This window comes from Brassica oleracea, chromosome C4 (genome assembly GCF_000695525.1).
Source record: "Brassica oleracea var. oleracea cultivar TO1000 chromosome C4, BOL, whole genome shotgun sequence".
NCBI classification, from domain to species: domain Eukaryota; kingdom Viridiplantae; phylum Streptophyta; class Magnoliopsida; order Brassicales; family Brassicaceae; genus Brassica; species Brassica oleracea.
In genome coordinates this window covers 47,989,404-48,003,946 of record NC_027751.1, presented here as the reverse complement: position 1 = coordinate 48,003,946, position 14,543 = coordinate 47,989,404, and the positions used below count along the sequence as shown (strand labels likewise).

Here is a 14,543-nt window from a genome sequence, read left to right as displayed (position 1 = left end):
ATTAGACCAAAGCTAATGTTTCATTAGTTTATTATACTAAGATTATTTTTTTACTAGGTTATTGTTCCAATGTTAAGCTGTCATTAGGTCTGTAACAAAAAAAACTGTCATTAGGCTATTATTTCAACAAAAAAAGAGAGCCTAATATTAGAATGGCCAGTTGTTTCAATGTTAGGGGTTTCAGCAACACACACAAAGAAAAAAGAAACTGTGCTTTTAATGGTTTACCTAGATGTTTCATTTTCAACTTTTATCTCCAAAATAGAAATTACTTTTTAGCATATGATATATTACTGAAACCTATAGTTTTTTATTTCATAATTTTAAAAATGCAAGTATAGTTATTTTTAGTTGGAAAAGGAAAGGAAGAGAAAAAAGGGGAGAAGAAAAGGAGTGTTGAATAGTAGTGTGTGGGGAGATACTGTTGGTATATTCTCCTCTCTATCCCCACCACCACCCAATATATCTCTTTCTTCGCCTCTTCTACTCTCAATGTCAAACCTAACAACCACTCCCTCACGAACCACCACCACCACCACCACCAGAGAGAGCGCAGCAGAGAAAAACAGAGAAACCCAGAAACAGAGAAACAGAGGATAAAGCTGAAACAGAGAGAAACAGAGGAACCCAGAAACAGAGGATAGAGCAGAAACAGAGAGAAGCAGACAAAGTTTTCGTTTTCCAATGGTTTGGAGGTTTGTTAATGGCGTAATAGACTCCTGGGACTGAAAGGGAGAAGCACTTACCCTTTGCTCATCTTCTTGATTTCTCATTTATTACCAAAAACCACTACGCTTCTTATGGTACGTTCCTCCTTCTCCTCACTTCTTTGATCCATCTCTTGTTGACTTTCCTTGCGAATTAACAAAAGGGTCTTCTCAAGTTCTCAGCTTTTGCTCTCTTTAAGCATGGGTTTCTAAGTTAGTTATTCAGCAAGTCGAAAAGCTAAGACCTTTGAGATTTTTTTTTAGTTGTATTTTGGAGAAAACAAACCCTTCTTCACCCCCACCATGATGAATCTGTTTAATCCTAGTTTCTACAGTGTTTCTGTGTGTGTGTGTTCAACAAGCTGTGATTGTTAAGATTATGTTTTACATCAATAGCTGATCCTGGATTCCTGATTGGTGTTTCCTTTTGTTATTTGACATTTTTTTGAATCTCCTTTCTTTATTTGCTTGCTCTCAAATCCTGTGATAAGTAAGCCAACAAACGACAATTTTTTCTTGCAGGTTAGATGGAAACTTTTTAACTGATGGAGGAAAATCTGGCTTGAGCAATTAACGAGCTTACCATCATGCTGGTCTCACTGCTACACTGGTGGGAATATGCGTGAATGAATGTCCAAGATACCGATCTTGTTTCTCACTTTGTTTCATTTTCTTGAACTATATCCTGTTTCCTACTTAAGGTTCTAGCTCCTTTAGGGCAAATCTCCTTTGGCAAATAGTACAACTAGTGAAGTTTCTCCTCTTAGGTGGCTTTGATACAAGTCATTTCTCCGTGGAGACTTCACTTTGGGGCATATCTCCTTTGGCATTTTGGAACTCCAGTTACCTGTTGAGTTCCTCCTTCTGAAGTTACTTCATTTCCATTTGTTTCGGCAAATCTCCTTTGGCATTATCAGAGTCTTTCACTTGGCTCACCTTTATCTCTCTAGTCGGAGCAAATCTCCTTTGGCATTATCAGAGTCCATAGCTGGCTCACGTTATCATCAGCAGAGCAAATCTCCTTTGGCATTATCCGAGTCTTCTTACACTTGACTCCTACTATCTATCAAAGTAACTTCGGGGAAGGAAGAGACACCATTTAATCTATTAAGGTTAGAATCTTTCATTATCTCTATATCATTTGCTTCTTTGTTTTCTCTTGCACTTTGATGAAACTCTAGTAATCCATGGCAGGTATCTATAACTATGGATATGAACCTCACTGACTCCGATTGGGAGAGCTCCAGCGACAGTGGCAGCAGTGAACAAGAAGAAGTGGAGTTCTCTTACGGCGGACGTGCTCAAGACATCTTCTCAAACCTCGAAGAGACCATTGGCAAAATCGATGACTTCTTGTCCTTCGAGAGGGGATTCATGTACGGTGACATTGTGCGGTCCGCAGCTGAGCCTTCAGGACAGAGTGGGAGGGTCATCAACGTAGACATGTCTGTCAATCTCGAGAGTATTCATGGGAAGGTTGTAAAAGAAGTTGACACCAAGAGGCTTCAGAGGCTGCGTTCTATCTCTCTCTGTGATTATGTGATCAACGGTCCTTGGCTAGGAAGGGTTGACAAGATAGTTGAGCGTGTCTCTGTCACGCTTGACGATGGTTCTAATTACGAGGTTCTTGTAAGGAATCAAGATCAGCTTGTGGCTGTTCCTCCAAATATGTTAGAGGATTCTCAGTATACTTACTATCCAGGGCAGAGAGTTCAGGTTAAGCTGGCTCATGCTCCCAGATCAACTTCATGGCTATGTGGGAACTGGAGGGAGAATCAAGCTTTGGGGACTGTATGTTCTGTAGAAGCAGGACTTGTCTACGTTGAGTGGGTTGCCTCCATCATCATGGGCGGTGGTGATAGGAACTTAACTGCACCTCAAGCTTTGCAGAGTCCTGAGAGTTTAACTCTGTTACCGTCTGTTCCTCATGCAAGTTGGCAGCTCGGTGACTGGTGCATCCTCCCTGGCGCTTCCCACTGTGATGTAGAAGAGCTGCAAAACGGTTTTAGCAGGAACATGCAGAGATCAAGCTCTGATGAGCTTTTTGTTATCACGAAGACGAAGATGAAGGTTGATGTTTTGTGGCAAGATGGTGGATGCAGCATGGGAGTTGATTCACAGCAGCTGGTTCCCGTTGGAGCTGTTAATGCTCATGACTTTTGGCCTGAGCAGTTTGTTGTGGAGAAGGAAACGTGCAACAGCAAAAGGTGGGGGGTTGTGAAGGTTGTTAATGCGAATGAACAGACTGTGAAGGTGCAGTGGAGAACACTGACTGAGAAAGAAGCAAGTGAGCAGATGGAGGAAGTTGTCAGTGCATATGAGCTGCTCGAGCACCCTGATTTTGGATTCTGTTACAGTGATGTGGTGTTCAGCGTTGCTACAGAGACGAAACACCTACTTAAAGATGGTGACTACAGTGGTGCTTATTGTTTGTCAAGCATTGGTGTTGTTGCAGGTTTCAGAAATGGTGTTGTGGAGGTGAAATGGGCTAATGGTTCTACTAGTGAGGTATGTATTGGGCTCTACTTATAGTTCCAGTCTATGCTGAAGGTTTACTTAATTGAATTGAGAGTAAGGTTTATATTCTGTTAAAATATTTCTCTTGAATGTTTGTATTCCAGGTAGCACCATATGAAATTTGGAGGATGGAAAGGTCTGAATTTTCCAGCTCTAGCGCTATAAGTCCTGCAAGTAGTGTTCAAGATCTAAGTCAGAAGATAGCTCAATCAGATGAATCATCTTCAAACCATCAGGAAACGGTAAATCAATGCCTTACTCAAAAACGTTCTGATTTTTCATTTTATTGCCATAGCAGAAGATATCTCTGTATCCACATGACTTATAAGATACATGTATATGTTCAGGGTCTGGTGAATCTATACAGTGTTGGTGAAAGCTGCAACGTTAACATTCTGGAATCTAGTTCATTTTTCCTTCCAAAAGCTGCCATCGGATTCATCACAAGCCTTGCTTCAAGCCTATTTGGTTCTCATGGTTCCACTTCTGCTATAAGTTCGCATTCACTTTGCAATGACACTGAAGATCAAAGCGACTCTGAGATCCTTGTTCAAGAAGCAACAGAACCACATACCATCTCTGAATCTAAATCAGATGAAGTGGATATGGACACGATGGTCAACTTGCCTATAGTAGGAAAAGGAATTAACAAGACACTAGATTCAGCTATAGTGAGCTTTAAACAGTTTGATATGGTTACTGACTGCTCAGACCATCATTTCTTTTCTCCGGGGAAAGAGGTGACACAACCTCCGGTAAGACTCTTTGAGACCAAACACTTTAACATTCTGAGATCAGCTAAATGATACACTTTGCATTTTCATCTTTTATTATAGGTAACAAAGAGTTGGGTGAAGAAAGTCCAACAAGAATGGAGCAATCTGGAGGCAGATCTTCCCAGTTAGTTCTCTTACTCTTACTCTTTCTATTTATGTTTTATATGTTTGATTATTGCACGTTCTGATTGTGTTTCTATTGATTTTTTGTGATGAACAGACACAATATACGTGCGTGTGTATGAAGAAAGGATGGACCTTCTGCGTGCAGCACTAGTTGGTGCCCCTGGAACACCATACCATGATGGTCTTTTCTTTTTCGACATAATGCTTCCACCACAGTATCCTCATGAGCCTCCAGTGAGTTTCACTGCTCTAACTTCTCTTATCACTCACACTAGCTTTTAGATATGTTTGTGACTTATTCTCCTCCCCCTCTTTGAATACAGATGGTGCATTATCATTCAGGTGGGATGCGACTGAATCCTAACCTGTACGAGTCAGGAAGAGTCTGCTTGAGTCTGCTGAATACATGGAATGGCTCTGGCACTGAAGTATGGAACCCAGGGAGCTCTTCCATCCTTCAAGTCCTCCTCTCGTTTCAGGCTCTTGTTCTGAATGAGAAGCCTTACTTCAACGAAGCTGGCTATGATAAGCAGTTGGGCCGAGCTGAGGGAGAGAAAAACTCTGTGAGTTACAATGAGAATGCTTTCCTCATCACCTGCAAATCCATGATCTCGTTACTCCGCAAGCCTCCAAAGGTATGTTCTGTTTGCAAAAAAAAACAACACAAAATGAAAATTATCAGTAAGTGACCACTTTGATCAACTCTGCATTGTTGCATTGTAGCATTTTGAGGTGCTTGTGAAGGACCACTTCACGCACCGGGCTCATCATGTTCTGGCTGCGTGCAAGGCAAACATGGAAGGCGTCCCTGTAGGATCATCATCGAAACTGCAGGAGAGCTCAACCACAAACTCCACCGGTTTCAAGATCATGCTCACTAAACTCTACCCAAAACTTGTCGAAGCATTCTCAGAGATTGGAGTTGATTGCAGCCAAGGGGTTGCACTGGAACCTTGAACGTTGACACAGTTAGTAAACATCTCCCTAACATCCAATAACTACTGTATAATATTGGTTTGCAAAGGTTGGTAAGTCCCTTCCCATGTAGAATATGTTTTTGTACTAAAATGTGTGAGAATAAAAAGAAGGCTGTAACATAGGGCTCATCTTGTATAATATCAAAAGTGCTGTTGTAGTTTTGCAAGAACCATGTACCATGTTTTGTAATAAAAAATGAAACACTTGTGTTTGTGTTGTATATTTGTCTTTACCAATAGTCTAGACATGAACAAGAACCATTTTGGAAATGGTGGAATCTAAGCTTATCTCGCACTATGATCTGCCTATTGGATACAATAGAAATGTACTTGAAAGCAGCATGACAATCCTCACAGATGCGCAAGTTCTTCACAACTGTAATGGCTTCATCTACGGTCTTCAACAGCCCGAACGCTACGGCGAGCTTCTCGCTGTGGTATCGAAGTGCATATTCCTTTTCCTCTTCCTCTACTTGGTGCATCACTTCTTCAGACACCGGAGCATAACCAATCTCCTTGCACCGGCTCATCAGAGTTTCCAGATACTTATATATTTCTCCAGTCTCTGGATGAGATTCATCACCCATACTGAACATATACGTCTTCTTTTCGACTTCAATCACACTATAGCCGACCTGTTTTCTAAGGTTGTTCTTTATCATTCCATCTCTAACGTGTGACACTTCATCTGTTTTGCCACTCAAGGCGTAGATATTTGAGAGCATTACATGATGGCCTGGATTTTCTGGTTCGAGGGCTATGAGCCTCTTAGCGATTTCTACACCAAGATCATAGTTCCTGTGCATCTTGCAAGCTCCAAGCATCGCTGTCCACAACGCTGGAGAAGTTGCTTTCCCAGCAGCATCAAGTTCATGTATGAAACTATAAGCTTCGTCGAGAAACCCAGCCCGCCCGAGCATATCTACCATACAAACATGATGTTCCACTCTTGGAACCAATCCATATCTCTTGCTCATTCTCTTGTAAACAGAACGTCCTTCCTCCACGAGTCCAGCATGAGCACAAGCAGACAAAACAGCTACAAACGTTACATCATTAGGGATTGGACCATCATCATCCTCCATTTTATTAAAAAATTCTACTGCCTTTTTGCCACATCCATGACTACCATAAGCAGAGATCATCGCCGTCCAAGCAGCTACATTAGTCTCCTTCATCTCGTCAAACACTCCCCTCGCCTTTCCGACGTCCCCGCATCTCGAATACAAGTTAACCAAAGCAGTACCGAGCTTCACATTCAACTCAAGACCGTTATCAACAATATACCGATGCACCCAAGAACCCAAACCAATCCCCCCGGTCTGCGCACAAGCCGAGAGAACACTCACAAACGTCGCTGAATCCGGCTCCAAACCTGATTCCCGCATCTGATAAAACACACGAATCGCCTCTTCCCCTAACCCGTTTTGCTCCAACCCAGAAACAAGAGAGTTCCACGCCACAACAGACTTAACAGGCATTTCATCGAACACCTTCCGCGCACCTCCCACATCTCCACACTTTGCGTATAAAGCAACCAAACTCGCCTGTACGTAACTATCCAACCCAAACCCAGAAACCACCGCGTGGCAATGAACACCCTTTCCGATCTTCAATTCACAAAGATCGGCGCTGGACTTGATAACCGACGTGAAAGTGTAGTTACTCGGAGAGACGTTGGAAGAAGATAACATACGACGGTAGTAAGCGAGGCAATGCAAGGGGAGACGCGACTTTGAAGTCGATTTGATTATAGTGTTGAAGAGGAAGTCGTCGGGGAGAGGCACGGAGAGGAAGAGAAGGTGAGTGTAAGCGAGGGCTTTGGCGGAACAGGCGAAAGTTATGAGCTTTGTTAAGAGACTTCGGCTGTGACCGTAGCCTGTGACGATGAGGTGGGCGTGGACTTGTTGGAGTTGGTTTAGACGAGGACCTGCTCGGACGATGGCTTCGTAGGCAGAAGAGTTAGCCATCAAAGAGTAGAGCAACGGCGAGGCTTTACGTATAGTAATTGAAATGGGCTTAATTAAAAGAGATGATTCTTAACTGGCCCAAATGGCCCATCTTTATCACCAACGATCGTGTCAACTTGCAGTTAGCATCACCTCACGAGCTAAATACTATGAAGTCGTTCTATTCGAGTATTTTACTAACCGGACTATCCAACTGCCGAATAGAATCAAAATTTCATTCAATTTAAATAGGTGTTATAAGTGATGATGAATGTCCATAACCGGCCCAAACCCTAAAAGAAAGAGACATAGTCGAAACCCTAGATAAAGGAGAGAGAAAACTGGACCAAGACGCTTCAGTGTGCATGACCTTAGATCTGTCTCCATACCTCAAGGATTACTCACTCAGGAAGATCTCCAAACCGTCTTACAGCAAACGAACCGAACTCTTCAAGCACTGACTTACATTGTCCAGGATCTGAATCGCTCTGTTGCAGGTTAGTAACTCTTTCCCTAGTTGGGACTCTTTCGTTTACATTTGTTTTTAACCCATGCGCTCTCAAGCAGGGGGAGAAGATGAGGACTAAGATGAAGAAGGGCTAAGTTTATGGGGGAGCAACTTTTTTTTATTTTGTTATCGGTTTATGTACTTTGCGATTGCACCACTTGTTGCAATCCTTTCTATCCTATTATTCAGACTTATCATGGTTTATGGGGGAGTATTTATGTGTGTTGTCTTTGTTAAGATGTATTAAATACTTGAACCCAATTATTAGGATAATATAAGTATGCTTTTGGTTGCTCTATGTTTTGTGAGTTTGCTCTTGGTTGTTGCGAGTCCCTGTGTTTTGTATGTGACTTCATCTTAGGTACTTGTGAGACGCAAGGATTAAAAAGGGGGATATTGAAGATGTATGGTCAAGACGGAGATGTAGTAGTTCATGAAGCACGACATGAACTACGACATCAGACAAGGATACCAGAGTCGGTCGAGTCTGTTAACGAGCATTCAAAGAAGATTTACTGAAGAAGTCAGTTTAAAGAAAATATTGAAGAAGAAGCAATCGAACTTAGAGGAAAGGAAAATTGGCTTATTCGCTGAAGGAATAGATATGGATAGTTTCCATTAGATAGATTTTACCTCTAGGGTTTTTCCTATAAGAGTATAAAGAAGAGTCTTGGCACTGCGTGACCGTTTAACACAGAGAGATAGCTTTTAGAAATAGGAGGTTTGCAAGTCCGAATAAGGTGAAGCAAAGCCACTAGGGGTTAAGAACTTGAATGGTTCATAGACTACTTCAAGTCTGTGAACGAGTGAGACTAGTCAAAGTTTGTCTTGAGCTTGCTTGAAGGATTGTTTTTAAAAAGAACTTGTATGTGCTTTTAAAAGGATTAATCTAGTCGTATTTGTTGAAAAGAAATATCCATGTGTTATTCTAGTTAGCCTAGCTTGATTATCTTACAATAACATATCTGTTTAGCTTCATTACCGGAAAACCCATTGAAAACGTTAAAAAGAAAGAATGTAATGTACAGTAGCTGGTTTAAGTCATGGCCAGTGAAAGATGTAAAAAAACTGTAGGTCGTCTGCGTCCAAATAAATCTATTTAAGTGGACATTTTTTTCCGGATATTGATGTTTCCAACCCAATAAGATATCAAATCCAAAGAGAACCATAACAACTTGAACTATTATCTATTCATGGATCCAAATAATAAATTAGAAGTGTAATGAGTTTGGTCCATGTCTAAATAGATTGTTTATGTTTAAATAGACATGTTCAAAAGAACATTTTAGTTGCTTTAACATTGATAACTCTCCTCCAAATCGATTTAATCTAACTTTTAAAGTATTTTGAGATGATCAATGACCGCATATAGTCCATTCTCATGTATATCCACATCCTCATATCAATGAACTTACTAGTTCTCTCTCAGTTAAATCGAGTTTCCCTGACCCTTGAAAGGGTTTGTAATCTGCCCCGAGTGAATGTCAAACTTTGTTCTTAACCGCCAGGTGCCGACCCAAACTATTGGTAATGGGCCTAAAACCCTAGTAGGGGGGCCATACATCAAACAAATATCCCAAATCAGGAAAATTTGCAAATATAAAAGTTACAAAGGATAGAAAGTGAAAAGGAAATATAAAAGACGACGAGACAATATCCAAAGGAGAAGAGAGTCGCAGATCTTTTTCTCTAGCTTTCCCCTCCTGCAAACGACCAAGCGAAAAAACTCAGATTCTTCTGCAACGATGAAGCGATCAATCAACGACGTCGTCGGATCTGCATCCTCGAACTCACTCGATGCTAAGAAGCCCGTCTTCCTCACCAAATCCCAGCGCGAAGAGTTAGCCCTAAAACGCCGCCAGGATCAAATCTCCGATCAACGCCTCCGCCGCGAACAACTCACTCTCCCCAACCCCGACGACGAAGACTCGAACGGCAAAGACCGGGATCGAGATCGAGATCGCGAGAGGGAGAGAGACAGAGGCCGAGATCGAGATCGAGATCGAGATCGCGATAGAGACAGAGACCGCGAGCGTGACCGTGACCGCCGCGAGCGAGATCGGGAGCCGGACCGGCGAATCCGAGAACGCGAGCGCGAGGAGGAAGCCAAGGCACGTGAGGCGGCACGTGTGGAGAAGCTAGTGGAGCGAGAGCGCGAGAAGGAGCTCGACTCGATCAAGGAGCAGTACCTCGGAGGCAAGAAGCCCAAGAAGCGAGTCATCCGCCCTTCCGAGAAGTTCCGCTTCTCCTTCGACTGGGAGAACACCGAGGACACCTCCCGAGACATGAACGCCCTCTACCAGAACCCCCACGAGGCCCAGCTCCTCTTCGGCCGTGGCTTCCGCGCCGGAATGGACCGCCGCGAGCAGAAGAAGCAAGCCGCCAAGCACGAGAGGGAGACGCGAGACGAGATCCGCAAGAAGGACGGAGTCATAGAGAAGCCCGAGGAGGCTGCCGCTCAGAAGGTGAGGGAAGAAGCTGCTGACGCGTATGACTCGTTCGACATGAGGGTTGATAGGCATTGGAGCGATAAGAGGTTGGAGGAGATGAGTGAGAGAGACTGGCGTATCTTCAGAGAAGACTTCAACATCTCTTACAAAGGATCGAAGATTCCTAGGCCTATGAGGAGCTGGGAAGAGAGTAAACTAACTTCTGAGCTTTTGAAAGCTGTGGAGAGAGCTGGATACAAGAAGCCTTCTCCTATTCAGATGGCGGCTATACCTCTTGGACTTCAGCAGCGTGATGTGATAGGTATTGCAGAGACTGGTTCTGGAAAGACTGCTGCTTTTGTTCTGCCTATGTTAGCTTACATATCTAGGCTTCCGCCGATGAGCGAGGAGAATGAAACGGAGGGTCCTTACGCTGTGGTTATGGCGCCTACTCGTGAGCTTGCTCAGCAGATTGAGGAGGAGACCGTTAAGTTTGCGCATTATCTAGGCTTTAGGGTGACTTCTATAGTGGGTGGTCAGTCTATTGAGGAGCAGGGGTTGAAGATAACGCAAGGGTGTGAGATTGTGATCGCTACTCCTGGGCGTTTGATTGATTGCCTTGAGAGGAGGTATGCGGTGTTGAACCAGTGTAACTATGTGGTTCTTGATGAGGCAGATCGGATGATTGACATGGGGTTTGAGCCTCAGGTTGCAGGTGTGTTGGATGCGATGCCTTCGAGTAATTTGAAACCGGAGAACGAAGAGGAGGAGCTTGACGAGAAGAAGATTTACAGGACGACGTATATGTTCAGCGCTACAATGCCTCCTGGTGTAGAGAGGCTCGCTAGGAAGTACTTGAGGAACCCTGTTGTTGTCACCATTGGTACTGCAGGAAAGGCCACGGATTTGATCTCGCAGCACGTGATTATGATGAAGGAATCTGAGAAGTTCTTTAGGTTGCAGAAACTGCTTGATGAGCTCAGCGATAAGACTGCCATTGTGTTTGTCAACACAAAGAAGAACTGCGACTCTATTGCTAAGAATCTGGATAAGGCAGGGTACCGTGTCACGACCTTGCACGGTGGGAAATCGCAAGAGCAGAGAGAGATCAGCTTGGAAGGGTTCAGAGCGAAGAGATACAACGTTCTGGTCGCAACAGATGTCGTAGGCCGTGGAATCGATATTCCGGACGTGGCTCATGTCATAAACTACGACATGCCTAAGCACATAGAGATGTATACTCATCGTATTGGTCGTACGGGACGTGCTGGGAAGAGCGGTGTTGCGACTTCGTTCTTGACACTTCATGATACTGACGTGTTTTATGACCTGAAGCAGATGCTTGTTCAGAGCAACAGTGCGGTGCCACCTGAGCTGGCTAGACATGAAGCGTCCAGATTCAAACCAGGTACGGTTCCTGATAGACCTCCAAGGCACAGTGACACTGTCTACATAAATTGAGTCGTTAGGCTCTGGATTTGCTCTTGAAATTTCTCAGGCACATTTATCTCCTTTACTCTTTAAGTGAACTCATGTGTTTAGTCGCATGTTATGTCCTTTTATAAAGTTGTCGGAATAGTGAAGGAAGCTGTAGTTGAAATTTTAGTGACTCTGTTTATTGAGAAACTTTTTATCAACATTTTTGGCTGTCTCACATATGAAAGAAGAATCCAGAACGTTTTGTGGATCTGTAAGAGGACTGTAGAATGCTATTGTAACAGATTCTGAGCTATAGCTCCTATTGGTGCCTGAGATGGATGTGCATGAAGAGGAGTGTCTATTGTGACAGTCACAATCATACATCGTGACCTTAAAGCAGGTAACATCCTTTTAGATGCCGATATGAACCCAAAAGTTGCCGATTTTGGAATGGCGAAAATTTTTGGAATTGACCAAACCAAAGCCAATACTAGAAGAGTAGTCGGAACCTAGTAAGTTTTAGCCTTGCCATTATTGCTTCTGTAGGCTGCTATATGTTTATGTTTAACTCAACATTCAAGTATTGTGGCAGTGGTTACATGTCTCCAGAGTATGCAATGTATGGACATTTTTCCATGAAATCAGATGTCTACAGTTTTGGGGTCTTAGTTCTTGAGATTATCAGCGGCAAGAAGAACAGTAGTCTTTATCAAATGGATGATAGTGCTGGTAACTTGGTTACATACGTGAGTCTACAACCTAATATTTTTGAAGCCTTTGCCGCCTTATTCAACAGTGACCACAATTTTAATTTTTTTTTTTGAAACACAAACATTCATTACTCATTCAGAGAGTTAGGTAACATTTAAAGCATACAATACTTGTTCATCAGCTAGACAATTCTTAGCCAACATATCAGCTTCCCTATTTTTCTCTCTAGAAATCCATCGAAAAGCAACAGAATCAAAAGCAAGAATTAGTTCATTGATATCCGCCACGATACCGTAGATTTCCATGCTCATAACATTCGTCTGCAACGCCTTGATCAGAAGAGATGAATCAGATTCACAACAAATTCTTCGTAGCTCCATATCCTTGCATTTATGCAGAGCGGCTCGCAAGGCCAGACTTTCAGCAACTAGGGGAGATCCGACGAATTCTGCATATAGTGCGAACTTGCAGGACCGGTTTTCCGTAGTTATTGTCCAACCCAGGCCTGCAAGCAAAAGACTTTCATTCCACGCAGCTACAGTACGAATCAGGACACCACTAGGCGCTACAGCCACCAGAGTGCTCTGTTTTTTCTTCACAAAGCATTCTTGAGTTTGGCTAAGATTTCATTCTCTGGCTGCAGCTAAGGCCCGAGTTGCTGTTTCCTCCGGTGTGGTGTACTTGTTGTTGAAACACACATTGTTCCTTGCTAACCAGATATGCCAAAAGATCCATGGGGTAAGTTGCTGAGAGGTCAGTCCCACTGGCGGTAGTACCACTTCATTGCGCAACCTCATCCAACCCTCCCTTAAATCTAATAATCCGCTTGCCTCAATGCTCCTTCCGTACGGTAAAATTTTCCAGACTTGTTGCGCAAAGGAGCAGTGTTTGATACGTTGTCCCGAAGCTTCTTCATATTGCTGTAAAATCAGGGAGAGGGCGACACAACAGTCTTTGTTTGCCCTAGTGAAGAACATAGTATCATCCGCGAAGAGGAGATGGTTGACTTGGGGACACCCCCGTGCTACCTGAATCCCGACCAAAGTCCCATCCGCTTGCGCTCTATTGCACAGACCCGAGAGAACCTCACTACACATGATGAATATGTATGGTGAGAGAGGGTCACCTTGTCAGATACCTCTATTCGGTTTCACACTTCCTCTAGGCGAGCCGTTGATGAGGAAGGAGTAGGTGACAGTAGAAACACACTGCATGATCAACTTTATCCATTTGGGATGGAATCCTAGTCGTTGCATAACCGCTTTGATGAAATCCCACTCGAGCCGGTCATATGCCTTGCTCATATCGGTCTTGACAGCCATGGAACATCACACCTCAGCGTCCGATGTCTTTAGAAAGTGTAGAACTTCGTGGGTTATGAGTACGTTATCCGAGATCGCCCGTCCCGGAACAAAGGCGGACTGATTTTCGGAAATAATCGAAGAGAGGATTGGGTGGAGTCTTCTCGTCATGATCTTGGAAATAATTTTGTACTGGAAATTACAAAGCGCAATGGGTCGGTAAATCACCAACAGCTTGAGGGCTTAGTATCTTGGGAATGAGTCTTATGTGGGTCTCATTTATCCTCTGCGGCAGCATATCTGTGTCAAAACAGGCCTGAACTTCTGCTATAATCTCTCCGCCAATTGCCTCCCAATTTGATTGGAAGAAACTTGCCGAGAACCCATCCGGTCCGGGGGCCTTTTCTGCGTGTATAGAGAAGACAGCATCTCTAATCTCTTGTGGTGAAGGTGGCCTGATCAGGGCTTCATTATCCTCAGCGGATATGATCGGGTTCAAAGCATGAGCGACGATATCCTCTCTGTTCCTACTTCCTTCTGTAGTGTATAAGCTATTGAAGTACGTTGCAATAACTTTTCCTATCTCATGCTCTTTATAGACGGCCTTTCCTTCTTCATCTTCTATCACAGAGAAAGAGTTCGCTCTTCGTCTGTTTTTTGTTACTGCATGAAAAAACCCCGTGTTTCTATCCCCCAATCTAAGCCACATCAATCTGTTTCTCTGTTTCCAATAGTTTTCCTCAGCTTCATAGGCCTCTTTCAGCTCTGTGGATACTTTGTCAATAAGTATCCTGTCGTTGTCCATGCTTGTGAGGGCAGCTTCAAGCTCAATCTTCTTCTCCTCGATTATAATTCTCCTGTTTCTGTGTTGGTTTTTATTCCATTCAGAGATAGCGTGCCTCATAAGGATTATGCGTTCACGTACCGACTTGTTAGTGGCCTCTTTCCAGACCTTGGCTACTAACATCTTGACCTCCACATTGTCCTTCAACCGTCGATCGTACCGGAAAAGACCTCTGCGTTTTTGTCTTACATACTCAAAGCTGGTGAGTAGCGGTTTATGGTCCGAGGCCTCGTATCCTAGGTAGTGGCTTCTCGCGGTTGGAAACATCTCAGCCCAGGC

The 14,543-nt window shown here is 43.5% G+C and overlaps 3 protein-coding genes across 3 annotated transcripts; 2 read left to right on the top strand and 1 right to left on the bottom strand.

Annotated features, from left to right (window-relative positions):
* Positions 1–655: 655 nt before the first annotated feature.
* On the top strand, positions 656–5,324 carry LOC106341814 (probable ubiquitin-conjugating enzyme E2 24; the record flags this gene model as incomplete). The annotated part of the gene is given in 9 exon segments (XM_013780541.1): positions 656–803; positions 1,230–1,819; positions 1,902–3,215; positions 3,329–3,466; positions 3,572–3,979; positions 4,061–4,124; positions 4,221–4,360; positions 4,450–4,761; positions 4,850–5,324. Coding segments are annotated over 7 exon segments (2,598 nt in total). The 3' UTR covers positions 5,084–5,324.
* LOC106341815 (pentatricopeptide repeat-containing protein At2g33760) lies at positions 5,273–7,160 on the bottom strand. Its single transcript, XM_013780542.1, has one exon. It carries the CDS (start codon positions 7,071–7,073, stop codon positions 5,334–5,336), a length of 1,740 nt encoding a protein of 579 aa, XP_013635996.1. The 5' UTR covers positions 7,074–7,160; the 3' UTR covers positions 5,273–5,333.
* Positions 7,161–9,181: 2,021 nt separating this feature from the next.
* On the top strand, positions 9,182–11,628 carry LOC106342106 (DEAD-box ATP-dependent RNA helicase 21). Its single transcript, XM_013780938.1, has one exon. The coding sequence runs from the start codon at positions 9,306–9,308 to the stop codon at positions 11,448–11,450; it is 2,145 nt and encodes a 714-aa protein (XP_013636392.1). The 5' UTR covers positions 9,182–9,305; the 3' UTR covers positions 11,451–11,628.
* Positions 11,629–14,543: the final 2,915 nt, after the last annotated feature.

What these genes read in the sequence shown, in the direction of transcription:
- LOC106341815 (XM_013780542.1), bottom strand. Translation starts at nt 7,073, where the DNA reads ATGGCTAACTCTTCTGCCTACGAAGCCATCGTCCGAGCAGGTCCTCGT.
- LOC106342106 (XM_013780938.1), top strand. Translation starts at nt 9,306, where the DNA reads ATGAAGCGATCAATCAACGACGTCGTCGGATCTGCATCCTCGAACTCA.